At 45.0% G+C, this 14350-nt stretch overlaps 1 protein-coding gene across 1 annotated transcript in view; it reads left to right on the top strand.

Moving 5' to 3' along the window:
• TENM4 (teneurin transmembrane protein 4) overlaps nucleotides 1-14350 on the top strand; it is a 315526-nt gene that overhangs the window by 202566 nt on the left and 98610 nt on the right. Inside the window, exons 10-11 of the mRNA XM_081327781.1 lie at nucleotides 4463-4657; nucleotides 12333-12533. Coding sequence (XP_081183907.1) covers nucleotides 4463-4657; nucleotides 12333-12533 — 396 coding nt within the window. The remainder of the gene's footprint in view (nucleotides 1-4462; nucleotides 4658-12332; nucleotides 12534-14350) is intronic.

Raw genomic sequence — 14350 nt, 5'->3', positions numbered from 1 at the left:
TATTCCCCATGATCTTCTGATCCAAGATGCTTAACCAAGATCAGTTACCTCTGAATTTACACAACTTGCTAAATTCGCTTACTTGTAATCTCAGTCCATTTTTTTTATTGAAAAGTTTTATAAAAGTTACAATATAATCCCCCAAACCAACCCACCCTAACCCCTCCCTCTCCCTCCCCCACTTCCCAGAGCTGAATACAGGGTTGTTGTTGTTGTTAGTTGCGAAGTCGTGTCCGACCCATCGCAACCCCACGGACAACGTTCCTCCAGGCCTTCTCTACCATCTTTCGGAGTCCATTTAAGCTCACGCCTACTGCTTCAGTGACTCCATCCAGCCACCTCATTCTCTGTCGTCCCTTTCTTCTCTTGCCCTCAATCTTTCCCAGCATTAGGCTCTTCTCCAGTGAGTCCTTCCTCTTCATTAAGTGGCCAAAGTATTTGAGTTTTAGCTTCAGGATCTGGCCTTCTAAAGAGCAGTCAGGGTTGATCTCCTCTAGGACTGACCGGTTTGAGCGCTTTGCAGTCCAAGGGACTCGCAGGAGTCTTCTCCAGCACCATAGTTCAAAGGCCTCAATTCTTTGGCGCTCGGCCTTTCTTATGGTCCAACTTTCACTGCCATACATTGCAACTGGGAAGACCATAGCCTTGACTATACGCACTTTTGTTGACAGGGTGATGTCTCTGCTTTTTAGTGTGCTGTCTAGATTTGCCATGTCTTTCCTCCCCAGGAGCAAGCGTCTTTTAATTTCTTGGAGTACAGGGTTACAAATATAATAATCATAATCTAACTAACATTAACCAGCTATATAAATAACCAAGTCCCTAATGCGCTTTAACTCCCCTTTAACATAAATACAAGCAACTTAAAAGTCCATTTTTGTTGGCCTGCTTTCGTGCCTTGTGTGAACCCAGCCAGTCTGGTTATTTCTCAATGGTTTGGTACGTTTATGCAGACTCAGGAAATGGATAACTCGCTAACCAGGTTAAGGACACAGCCTTAGATAGCATCGTTTTTTTTAAAAAAAAATCCAAATTTCCACAATTTTTTTTTTTTTGCCAAAAAAGAAAAGGAAATAAATTTCCTTTTTCATGCTGGCTGAGAAACTGTGGGAGTTGAAGTCCGGACATCTTAAAGTTCCCAAGTGGATAAAACGCTGGCGTAGATGTTTACTTTTAACTAACGAAGTTTTTACAGGTAGTTCTCGAATTGCATTCGTTTAGTGACCGACGTTAAAAATGGCGTGGAAAAAAGTGCCTTGAGACCGTTTTTCACGCTTAACGACCTTTGCAGCATCCCCACTGTCACGTGATCAAAATTCGGAGGCTTGGCAACTGACCCGTACTTACGACGGTTGCCGTGTCCCTGAGGGTCACGTGATTCCCCTTTTGCAGCCTTCTGACAGGCAAAGTTAATGGGAAAGCCAGATTCGTTTAACAACCCTGCGACCTAACCATTGCAGTGATCCACTTAACAACTCCGGCAAGAGAGGTGCCAAAATGAGGGGAAATTTACTTAACAGCCGTCTCGCTTAGCGACAGAAATTGCGGGGCTCCGCTGTGGCCCTAAAGGCGATTCTCTTTTATGACATACTGACAAACAAAGCCGATGGAGAAAGCAGCTTCGCTTAACAACCGCGTTGCTAACAACTGCAGCGCTTCACTCAACAACCGTGTCCAGAAAGGTTATAAAGTAGGGGCAAAACTTGCCTTTCTTGCTTAGCGATGGAAATTTCAGGCCCGGTTGTGGTCGTTAAATCGAGGAGTGTAGCCGTATTACTGGCCCAGAACGGATATTTTTTTTAAAAAAACGGTCTGTTGATATTTGCTTGAACCTCCTGCGACGAATTTGAAAATCTCAAGGGTCTCCGTTTAAGCTTTTGAAATGCTTGCTCTTCTTCAGGCATCACGGTCCCCGTTTCTCCCCCGTTTCCCCCTCCCCTTCTTTCAGGCTGTCGCCTGTGAGCAAACGGGGGTTTAATAACCCATGTGCTAGGCTGCATTAACAGAGGGATAGAATCAAGATCAGGTGAAGTGTTAATACCACTTTACAAAGCCTTGGTAAGGCCACACCTGGAATCCTGCATCCAGTTTTGGTCGCCACGATGTGAAAAAGACGTTGAGACTCTAGAAGGAGTGCAGAGAAGAGCAACAAAGATGATTAGAGGACTGGAGGTTAAAACGTATGAAGAACAATTGCTGAAATTGGATATGTCTAGTTTAATGAAAGAGATGCGGTGGCTCAATGGGTTAGGACGCTGAGCCTGTCGATCAGAAGGTCGGCAGTTTGGCGGGTCAAATCCCGAGTGCCGCGTAGCAGAGTGAGCGCCTGTTACTCATCCCAGCTTCTGCCAACCTAGCAGTTCAAAAGCACGTAAAAATGCAAGTAGAAAAATAGGGACCACTACAGTGGGAAGGTAACAGCGTTCCGTGCACCTTTGGCGTCTAGTCATGCCGGCCACATGACCGCTGGCTCTTCAGCTTTGAAACGGAGATGAGCACCGGCCCCTAGAGTCGGAAACGACTAGCACGAATGTGCGAGGGAACCTTTACCTTTTACCTTTTTAGTTTAATGAAGAGAAGTTTGAGGGGGGACATGATAGCAGTGTTCCAGTATTTCAGGGGTGCCCCAGAGAAGAGGGAGTCAAGCTATTCTCCAAAGTGCCTGAAGGCAGAACAAGAAGCAACTCATCAAGGAGAGAAGCAACCTAGAACTAAGGAGAAACTTCCTGACAGTTAGAACAATTAATCAGTGGAACCACCTGCCTCCAGAAGCGGTGAATGCTCCAACACTGGAAGTTTTTAAGAAGAGACTGGACAGCCATTTGTCCGAAATGGTATAGGGTTTCCTGCCTTAGCAGGGGGTTGGACTAGATGACCTCCAAGGTTGTTTATTATTATTATTATTATTATTATTATTATTATTATTATTATTATTATTATTATTATTATTATTATTATTATTATTATTATTATTATTGTGGACCCACGCAAAGCACTGCCTTTTGAAGAAAAACCCTCTTCTGACAATAGCCCTGCCGGTGATCTTTGATCCTTGGACCCCATCCATTCATCAGGTGGCCTCTAAACATCTCGTCCCCTGGGCTTAAGCCTGAGGGGTTACCCTTCTTTTGTGGGCAGCCTGGCCCCCAGCAGCGTAGGAAGGCGACCCCTGCCTTTCACTCGATCTTTTCCTGGGATCTCCCCAAAACAAAGCCTGAAAGTCCCAAAGTTTTGTTTTTTTTTCCCCAAGAGGCAACTGGACTTCCTTGTTTTTTTCCCTTGGAAGACGTTTCACTTCTCGTCCCAAGAAGCTTCTTCAGTTCTGGCCGGATGGTGGGAAAATGGAAGGATTTATACTCCGTGCAGACAGCTGGTTGTTTGCCTTCTTTTAGAGAGTCGTTGAGGCCACCTGGAGGTCTGTCTGTGTTTATCTATACAACACATTCCTTTCTCCAGTCTCAAAAAGGCTCCACCTCCATTTGCACCACTCAGGTGACTTTGAGGACACAGATAAAGCTCCAAGTGGCCTCAACGACTCTCTAAAAGGATGCAAATGACCAGCTGTCTGCAAGGAGTATAAATCCTTCCATTCCCCCACCATCCAATCAGAGCGGAAGAAGCTTCTCAGATGAGGAGTGAAATGTCTTCAAAGAAAAACAAGAAAGTCCAGTTGCCTCCAGAAAGAAAGCACCTTTGGGACAACCATGACCTGGATGACGGAGAACCTCCGTAGACAAAGCATGAAAGGCTGCTAGGCAGAGATCAAGCCCAAAGTTCCCATTGCTAAGCAAGATGAACTTGGCCCCATTTTACAGGTAGTCCTTGATTTACGACCGTAATAGAGTCCAAAATTTCTGCTGCTAAGGGAGACATTTGTTCAGTAAGCTTTGTCCCCATTGTTGCAAAGCTAAATGTTACATAATCAAGAAAGAAAAGAAAAAGAGGGGGGGAATTAAAAGGGGGTGGGGGTGGGAAAAAGCAAAGAAAAAAAAGGGAGAACAATTCTTTAAAAAAAAAATCTCTATAAATACAGGTGGTCCTCGACTTACAACCACGGTTGAGGGCATCATTTCTGTTGTTAAGTGAGACATTTGTTAAGTAAATTTTGCCCCATTTTATAAACTTTTACTCTCACGGTTGTTAAGTGAATCCTTGCAGCTGTTGAGTTAGCCACACAGTTGTTAAGCGAATCTGGCTTCCTCATTGACTTTGCTTGTCAGAAGGTGGCAAAAGGGGACCGTCATAAATGTGAGTCAAGATGCCAAGCGTCTGAATATTGATCACGTGACCACAACGATCGTTCAGCGTGCAAAACAGTCCTAAGTTGCATTTCCCAGGGCTGTTGTAACTTTGAGCGGTCACTAAACGAACTGCTGTAAGTCGAGGACGGCCTGCACCGGATCGGCGATTGCATTGTGTTCCTGATGGCCCTCTTTTGTGTCGTCTTTTGTGTCCTTCTCAGCATCTTGCCCAGTGTTGTGCAGTGGGAACGGACAGTACATGAAAGGAAGGTGTTTGTGTCACAGTGGATGGAAAGGAGCCGAGTGTGACGTCCCAACCAATCAGTGCGTGGACGTCTCTTGCAACAGCCACGGGACGTGCATCATGGGGACCTGCATTTGCAATCCAGGCTACAAGGGAGAGAGTTGTGAAGAAGGTAATTTCCTTTTAAAAAAAAATTCCCTTGCTCCTTTTCCCACGATGAGTTCAGTTCCAAAATGCCAGACTTTTTATCTCTTTCACCTGGGTATTTTTGGTACTGATTTGAGTTTGGGAGAGAGGTCCCACCGAGCAGTAACCCTGCCTACAGCAATGTGTCTCAACCTTGGCAACTTTTAAGATATGTGGATTTCAACTCCCAGAATTCCCCAGCCAGCATGCTGGCTGGGGAATTCTGGGAGTTGAAGTCCACATGTCTTAAAAGTTGATAATGTGGAGAAACACTACCCTATAGACTAGACTTTGATTCTGGCCACCTGGATCTTTTCCAAACCAATTGGGTCGTTTCTTTGACTTACAAATTGGAAAACTCGTGCCTCATTGGGTCATTGTTTCAAAGATAACCTGCAGGCTTCCCCATTGAATTTCCTTAAATTCCAGTTCAAAGCCTGCAGTTTCTTTTTTTAACAGAATTTTTGATTGCAATAAAAGTATGAAAATTGAAGGAAAAAAGAAAAGGGGAAGAGAGAAAAGAAGAGAGGAAGGAAGGAAGGAAGGAAGGAAGGAAGGAAGGAAGGAAGGAAGGAAGGAAGGAAGGAAGGAAGGAACTGAGGGAGGGAGGGAGGGAGGGAGGAAAGAAGGGACCGAGGGAGGGAGGGAGGGAGGAAGAAAGGAAGGGAGGAAGGAAGGAAGGAAGGAAGGAAGGAAGGAAGGAAGGAAGGAAGGAAGGAGGGAGCAGCCATCATAAATATGAGTCAGTTGCCAAGCCTCCAAAATTTGATCACTAACCATGGAGATGCTGCAGTGGACATAAATGTGAAAAATGCTCATAAGTCGCTTTTTTCAGTTCCTTTGTAACTTTGAACTGTCCCTAAATGAAATGTTGTAAGTCAGGGACTATCTGTAAAGGTAGTCCTCAACGTATGATCACAAAAGAGTCCAAAAACCCTGTTGCTAAACGAAACATCTGTTGAGTGAGTTTTGCCCATTTTAGGATCATTCTTGCACGGACAGGAAGTCCTCGACTTACGACCATCGCTAAGCGAGGAGATTGTTAAGGCGAGCTGTGCCCCATTTCATGAACCTTGCTCGCCTCGCTTCTTAAGGGAATCACTGTGACTGTTAAGTTGGTTACACAGTTACACAATCTGGCCTCCTCGTTGACTTCCTTGTCAGAAGATCGCCAAAAAAAAAAAAAAAGGAAGGACACAATCCCGGAGCACTGCCACCGTCATAAATACGAGTCATTTGCCGAGTGTCCCAATTTTGATCGTTTGACCACAGGGAGGCTGCAACGGCCGTGTGAAAAAAAAAGTCCTAAGTCTTTTTTTTTCTCCAGTCCCTTTGTAACTTTGAATGGTCACTAAACAAATTGTTATAAGTTGAGGGCTAACTGCAGTCTCCGATTTCAAGGGGGACTCTATCTATGGCAAGGTTTCTCAACCGATTTCATAAGGCTCGGCCCAAATGCCCGTTTTCTCCTGCTTCATATGTCATTCGCTTTTTTTAAAGTCAATTACGATGCTGAAGCTAATTACAAGACTCTTTCCTGGTTTTGCTGTAATTCTATTTACATGTCTATTTCTTGACTGCTTGCTAAATCTCTTGAGGCTGTACAAGCCGAGTCGAAAGCTTTAAATAAATAGGAACGCAACGTTCATTGGCCGGCAGCCCAATTTTTTTAAAAAAGCAGGCAAGAAATAACAGGCAGCTTTTTCCACACCACTTGTTGAGTGGAGTAGTTTGCCCTCTGTGCTTTCAGTCTTATGTTGTTGTTAGCTGCAAAGTCATGTCCGACCCATCACGACCCTATGGACAATGTTCCTCCAGGCCTTCCTGTCCTCTACCATCTTCTGGAGTCCATTTAAGCTCACGTCTACTGCTTCAGTGACTCCATCCAGCCACCTCCTTCTCTGTCATCCCATTCTTCTCGCCCTCAATCTTTCCCAGCATTAGGCTCTTCTCCAGAGTGAGTCCTTCCTTCTCATTAGGTGGCCAAAGGATTTGAGTTTCAGCTTCAGGATCTGGCCTTCTAAAGAGCAGTCAGGGTTGATCTCCTCTGGGACCGACCGGTTTGATCGCCTTGCAGTCCAAGGGACTCGCAGGAGTCTTCTCCAGCACCATAGTTCAAAGGCTTCAATTCTTTGGCGCTCAGCCTTTCTTATGGTCCAGCTTTCACTGCCATACATTGCAACTGGGAAGACCATAGCCTTGACTATACACACTTTTGTTGACAGGGTGATGTCTCTGCTTTTTAGTGTGCTGTCTAGATTTGCCATGGCTTTCCTCCCGAGGAGCAAGCGTCTTTTAATTTCTTGGCTACAGTCCCCATCTGCAGTGATCTTGGAGCCCAGGAAAATAAAATCTGTCACTAACTCCATTTCTTCCCCATCAGGAATTGAGGGGGCCGGATGCCATGATCTTGGTTTTCTTAATGTTTAGTTTCAACCCAAGTTTTGCACTCTCCTTCTTCACCCGCAACGAGAGGCTCTTTAGTTCCTCTTCACTTTCTGCCATAAGAGTGGTATCATCTGCATATCTTAGGTTGTGGATGTTTCTTCCGGCAATCTTAATTCCAACTTTTGATTCATCTAGCCCTGCCTTTCTCATGATGTGCTCTGCATATAAGTTAAATAGGCAAGGCGACAGTATACAGCCTTGCCGGACTCCTTTCCCAATTTTGAACCAATCAGTGGTTCCGTGTCCAGTTCTCACTGTTATACACGGGGTCTAATAGCTGTTCCGCTAAGAGGAAATTCATATTGAATGTGTGCATAAAGACTGCTATACGGGACATTTATTCAAGTCTGTTCTTCTCTAAATCCTTCCGTAATGTTGATTTCAAATATTTTACAAACGTCACATTTTTCCTTTGGAGGAGGGACAGACCATAAAGATGCCTTTTTAAAAAAAAAAATCAGTATGTTTCCAACTGGGTTTTATGGGCACTCCCTGTTTATTTTCTGCAATATTAAGCAATGTTTTTTTAAAAAAAATATTAATTACATGGTGAGTTTTCTCCTCCCTTGGCTCATATTTGTAAAAAAAAAAACCTGAACGAGCGAGAAGTCTCCTTGAAATTTTTAAAGCGGTAGAAGTGTGTTTGTTGTACCCAAACTCCATCTTAACAGAACAGCTATCAATGCCCCAATCAACAACTAAAAACCCAAACACAACCAGGCACCATATAAATACCACGCACAAAATAGCCCAAAGCACATATTCCAGGAGAGAGAATTTGCCTGAGTATGGGTGCCAGCACGAGTCCAAAAGTTCAGAAGATTAAACCTCTGGTCCTGGTGACTGACCCAGATTGGATCCTGGAACATTATCCTGGGACACATATATTCACCTTCATTCGTAAAAGTCTTAAAGTTTCCAAGGTTGGATACCCCTGGGTTAAATCATTGTTTAGGATAGGATAGGATAGGATAGGATAGGATAGGATAGGATAGGATAGAATAGAATAGAATAGAATAGAATAGAATAGAATAGAATAGAATAGAATAGAATAGAATAGAATAGAATAGAATAGAATAGAATAGAATAGAATAGAATAGAATAGAATAGAATAGAATAGAATAGAATAGAATAGAATAGAGCTGGAAGGGACATTGAAGGTCTTCTAGTCCAGCCCCCTGCTCAAGCAGGAGACTCTATACCATTTCAGACAAGTGGTTGTGCAGTCTCTTCTTTAAAAACCTCCATTGTTGGAGCATTCACAGCTTCTGGTGGCAAGCTGTTCCACTGGTTAATTGTCCTCACTGTCAGGAAGTTTCTCCTTAATTCCAGGTTGCTTCTCTCTTTGATGAGTTGTTGAAACCTGGTTTCTCCTTTTGCGTGTGTGCAAATGATCAGCCATTATTTTGCACTGTCTTTGCGTAAAGACAAAATTCATGTAGGTCCAGGTCCATTCTGTTCTTCTGGGCCCACCTAAATTATGGTCTGTCTTGGCATAATAAGCTGTCCGAATAGTCTGAATTTTGCAATTAAAGAATAAAGGCTTGATGTGCCCACTCTCACCTGAATTTTAGGAACTTTAGTCATGTTCCTCTTGTTTTGCCTTTTTTTTGTTTGTTTGTTTGTTTGTATATGGGCTTGGCACTCATATATTCCCAGTGGATTGTGCCAAGAGTCGTAGCTTCTTTCTTTCCTTTTCCTTCCTTCCTTCCTTCCTTCCTTCCTTCCTTCCTTCCTTCCTTCCTTCCTTCCTTCCTTCCTCCCTCCCTCCCTCCCTCCCTCCCTCCCTCCCTCCCTTCCTTCCTTCCTTCCCATTCCTTTTTTTCCCTAACTTTCATTCATGGAAAGAAGTCCCAGAATGTCTCTTTCAGGGCTCAGCCACTAACCTTGCTGAGGAACTGGATTTTAAAGTATACAATTCTTTTTTGGGGGAAATTGGAGTGGGGAGGGGAGAGAACACAGAGAGTGGGAGAAAGAGAGAGATGGATGAAAGTGTTTGCAAAAAAGAGAAAGAAAGAAAGAAAGAAAGAAAGAAAGAAAGAAAGAAAGAAAGAAAGAAAGAAAGAAAGAAAGAAAAGAAAGAAAGAAAGAAAGAAAGAAAGAAAGAAAGAAAGAAAGAAAGAGAAAGAAAGAAAGAAAGAAGGAAGAAAGAAAGAAAGAAAGAAAGAAAGAAAGAAAGAAAGAAAGAAAGAAAGAAAGAAAGAAAGAAAGAGAAAGAAAGAAAGAAAGAAAGAAAGAAAGAAAGAAAGAAAGAAAGAAAGAAAGAAAGAAAGAAAGAAAGAAAGAAAGAAAGAAAGAAAGAAAGAAAGAAAGAAAGAAAAGAAAGAAAGAAAGAAAAAGGAAAGAAAGAGGAAGGAAGGAAGGCAATAAAGAAGGGAAGGAAAAAGAAGAAAGAAGTTGGGAGGAAAAGGAATGGGAAGGAAGGAAGGAAAAGGAAAGAAGGAAGGAAGGAAGGGGAAGGAAGGGAAGGAAGAAAAAAGAAGGAAAGAAAGAAAAGAGAAGTTAGGAAAGAAAAAGGAATGGGAAGGAAGGAAAAGGTAAGAACAAAAGGCAGAGTAAGGAAGGAAGGAGGGAAGGAAGGAAGGAATGAAGGAAGGAAGGAAGGAAGGAAGGAAAATGGAACAAGAAGGAAGGAAGGAAAGAAAGGGAGAAGGAAGGAAGGAAAAGAAAGATAGAGAGATCTCGGAAGGCTGGCCACGGTGCAGAGCGTCTAAGCAATCCGGGCCAGCGAGGCTAAGATTAAAGCCGCAATTGTTCAGGCCGCCGTGGCATGAAAGGGCTCGTTTGGACATGAAAAATGGCCCTGGCTTTATGATGAATGGCGTGTCCTCGCCCGCACGCCTCCCTCTCCTCCGGCCCCGCGTTAACGCTGAGCTAGCAGCGCGTTCCCGCCTTCTGTGATGGAGACCCCCTTCCCCGCTCCCTTTCCCCCTGAGTGGGCCTTCTTCGGTGGGGATGATTAATGGCCCCACCGAAGCCCCTTGTCACTTATCCGGCAATCTTTGTTCTCCACGACTCAACCATCTGCTAAGCACTTCAGGGACGGGCAGGGCAGCTCCCAACCTTTTTCCCTGTTTGCTCCTTGATTGGGGGGTGGGTGGGGGGGAAAGGGAGGAGGTGGAAGCTGTCAGGACTGCCAAGCCTTCCCCGTTCACACGTGCAAAAAGTGCCAGAGATTTATAAAGCCAGCCTCCTCGCCTTGCTGATGGTCCCTAAGGGAGGCGCGGAAGAGTTGCCACATTAATAACTCGTCTGCGAGCACGCAGACGTGCGTCTCCGGAGGGCTGAACAGCCCGTCTGCCGAAGGGTAAGAACGGCTCCTAACGCAATTTGGGCTGATAAAAATGAAGCCCACTTTGAAAGCCCTTAGCTGGGATGTCTTGCACAGTGTTCCTCAACCTTGGCCACGTTCAGAGGGGCGGGCTTCGACTCTCGGGGGGGGGCTTGCAGCAAGTGGGAGCACCTGCCCAGCTTTGGCTAATCTCCAGAAGCTGACCCACCACCTGCCTAACCTCACCTGTTTCCTGTCCAGGTAGGAACAAGGAGGTGTGTGAAAGTGCTTTTCTATTTCTTTATCAAATTTATTGTTTCCCCCCTCCCCCCAAATCCACCTTACCACAGGGGTAACTCTGGATGGCTTACAATATTCAGCTATTGCAATTGCATAATAATAATAATAATAATAATAATAATAATAATAATAATAATAATAATAATAATAATAATAATAATAATAATAATAATAATAATAATAATAATGAGAAGGAGAAGAAGAAGAAGAAGAAGAAGAAGAAGAAGAAGAAGAAGAAGAAGAAGAAGAAGAAGAGGAGGAGGAGGAGGAGGAGGAGGAGGAGGAGGAGGAGGAGGAGGAGGAGGAGGAGGAGGAGGAGGAGGAGAAGGAGAAGAAGTTGGAAGGGACCTTGGAGGTCATCTAGTCCAACCCCCGGCTCAGGCAGGAAACCCTATGCCATTTCAGACAAATGGCCGTCCAGTCTCTTCTTAAAAACTTCCAGTGTTGGAGCATTCACCGCTTCTAGAGGCAGGTTGTTCCACTGGTTAATTGTTGTAACTGTCAGGACTGGGATGGGAGACCTCAAGGAAATCACAGAACTCATTCATTATATAAAGCTAAAGGAGCAGAAGCTTGGAAGACTGAATGCGCTTCCCCTTCCTCTATAGCAGGTAGTCCTTGACTTACAACCATTTGTTGAGTGACCATTCACAGTTACAAGGGCACTGACATGACCATTTTTCATACTTACGACCTTTGCCGCATCCCCATGGTCTTACGATTAAAATTCAGATGCTAGGCAATAGAATAGAATAGAATAGAATAGAATAGAATAGAATAGAATAGAATAGAATAGAATAGAATAGAATAGAATAGAATAGAATAGAATAGAATAGAATAGAATAGAATAGAATAGAATAGAATATACAGTATACAGAATAGAACAGAATAGTATACAATAGAATAGAGTATACAGAATACAATTAGAATTGGCATAAAATAGAATATATTATACAGAATAGAATAGAATACAGTATACAGAATAGAACAGAGCAGAATAGAATACAGTATACAGTATATAGAATAGAACAGAATATAGAACAGAACAGTATACAATAGAATTGAATGGTATATAGAATTGAATTGAATTGAATACTTCATATTTATGACAGTTGTGGTGTCCCTAAGTCACGCAATCCCTGTTTGCCAGCTTCTGTCAAGGAAAGTCAATGGGGAAGCCAGATTCACTTAAGACCCACGTTACTAACTTCACAACTGCAGCGATTCACTTAACGGCTATGGCAGGGGTAGGCAACCTCGGCTATTTTATGATTTATGGACTTCAACTCCCAGAATTCCTGAGTCAGCATACCCCTGGGCTATGGGAAGAAAGATCACGAGATGGGGCAGAACTCACTTAAGAACCGTCTCGCCTTAGCAATGGAAAGTTTGGGCTCAGTTGCGGCTGTAAGTTGAGGACTACCTGCAATGAGCTAAGGAGGAGCTTACTCACGTTACATTCCAGCTCAGGACTCGTGTTCCTCGTAGCTGGTTGCTGTCTTAGCGTCTCTCTCTTCCCTTCTCTTTCCCCCAAGGCCATTTCCTCAGCCTCTTGCAGGAGACGAAATCCAGTGGTTAACAATGCCAAATTAGATACCGGGATGTTCACATTTGCATTTTTTTTCTCTTCCTTCTTTTGCAGTGGACTGCATGGATCCCACCTGCTCAGGACGTGGCGTGTGTGTGAGAGGGGAATGCCACTGTTCCGTGGGCTGGGGAGGGGCCAACTGCGAGACCCCGAGAGCCACTTGTCTGGATCAGTGTTCGGGCCACGGAACCTTTCTATCCGAAACCGGACTATGCACCTGTGATCCCAACTGGACTGGGCACGACTGCTCCACTGGTAATTGCACCTGTGAATTTACTTTGGTTGAACCTTTAGGTGTCGGTCTGGTTGTAGAAGGACAATGGGGGATCTTCTAGAGCAGGGCTTTTCAACCAGTGGTACGGGTACCACCTGTGGTACATTGGTACCTGGCAGGTGGTACGCGACCATCCTAGAAAAGTGGTAGCAGGGGAGGGGAATGAGCTGAACTGGTGGCAGCACCGCACAAGCCCGAGCGAAAGACGGCTGGAGCTGCAGGGCTGTCGGGGCTCAGCGGAAGTGCCAGGATCAGCACCAGGATCCAGCTGGAGCTCAGCACTGATCCTAGCACTTTCGCTGAGCCCAGAAGAAGCACCGATCAGCTGGAATGTTGCAGCATCTCCAGGGTCTTGTGATTTACATTCAGATGCTTGGCAACTGATTCATGGTTATGATGGTCACAGTGTCCCAGGGTCATGTGAAGCGACCAAAACCTGCTGCAACCACCCAGCAGACAGGGGTGGGGGTGGGGAATAAAAACCAAACACCCCCCCCCACCCCACCCCTGCTGCCAATCCTCAACAGAAATGCTCACAACAATGAAAACCTCGGACAGGAGGAAGAGCGCCGCCGGGCGGGCAGGCAGGCGTCTTGCTTGGCTGTGGCTTGGGGGGCACTTTTTCCAGTACCATTGTAACTTCGAACAGTCACTAAGCGAACTGTTGTAAGTCGAGGACTACCTGCACTTCATCACTTTTTTCCTTTTTTTTTTTTTTGGTCATCAAGTTTTTGACACCTTGCTAGGCGACTGGTGGTACTCAGATGTTGCCATATCCTAAAAGTGGTACGATGGGTGAAAAGGTTGAAAAGCCCTGCTCTAGATCAGAGGTGCCCCAACCGTTTGGGCACCAGGGACCGCTTCTGTGGAGAGAGGTTTTTCCCCAGACCGGAAGGTGCGTGATTTTGTGTCCTGCCTGCATCCCGCAGATGGGGCTTTGCTTGTTTGTGGGAACCGGTTGCTGGCATGCCGCAGCCCGGTTCTGGTCCTCAGCCCGGGGATTGGGGACCTTTGTTCTAGATCTCGCTGTTCCTGAGTTCCTACAAGGCAAGTCTGTTGTGATCCAGGCTTGGGATGAAATCGATATGAATTACAAGTGGCTGTCTTCTTCCCTTTTGCCAAGGAGAAAATATGCAGGGAATGGTTAAATAGGAGCCCTGGTGGCGCAGTTGTTACAGTGCAGGCAATCTGCCCACTGCCAGGAGTTCAATCCTGACCAGCTCAAGGTTGAGTCAGCTTTCCATCCTTCCGTGGTCGGTAAAGTGAGGATTCACATTGTTTGGGGGGCAATATGATGACATTGTAAAATGCTTAGAGAGGGCTGTAAAGCACTATGAAGCAGTATATAAGTTTAAGGGCCAGAAGGGAGGGAGGGAGGGAGGGAGGGAGGGAGGGAGGAAGGAAGGAAGGAAGGAAGGAAGGAAGGAAGGAAGGAAGGAAGGAAGGAGCAAGCTGTGGTGGCGCAGTGTTTAGAATGCAGTACTGCAGGCTAACTCACTGCCCACTGCCAGGAGTTCGATCCTGACCGGCTCAAGGTTGACTCAGCCTTCCATCCTTCCGAGGTTGGTAAAATGAGGACCCAGATTTTCAGGGGCAACATGCTGACTTACAGAAGGTTTTAAAGCACTGTGAAGCGGGATATAAGTCTTAAGTGCTGTTGCTGTTGCTAAATAAAGATAGTCCTCATTTAGTGACCACAATTTGGACCAGCCATTCAGACGTTAGGTGGTCACTAAGTGAAAGTGCGACTGTGCTTATGATCTTACTGAGTTTTCCTTTGCTTGATAGACCGGTGAAG

This window comes from Vipera berus (assembly GCF_964194415.1).
Source record: "Vipera berus genome assembly, chromosome: 4".
Lineage (NCBI taxonomy): Eukaryota > Metazoa > Chordata > Lepidosauria > Squamata > Viperidae > Vipera > Vipera berus.
This window is presented reverse-complemented; position numbering and strand designations above follow the sequence as displayed.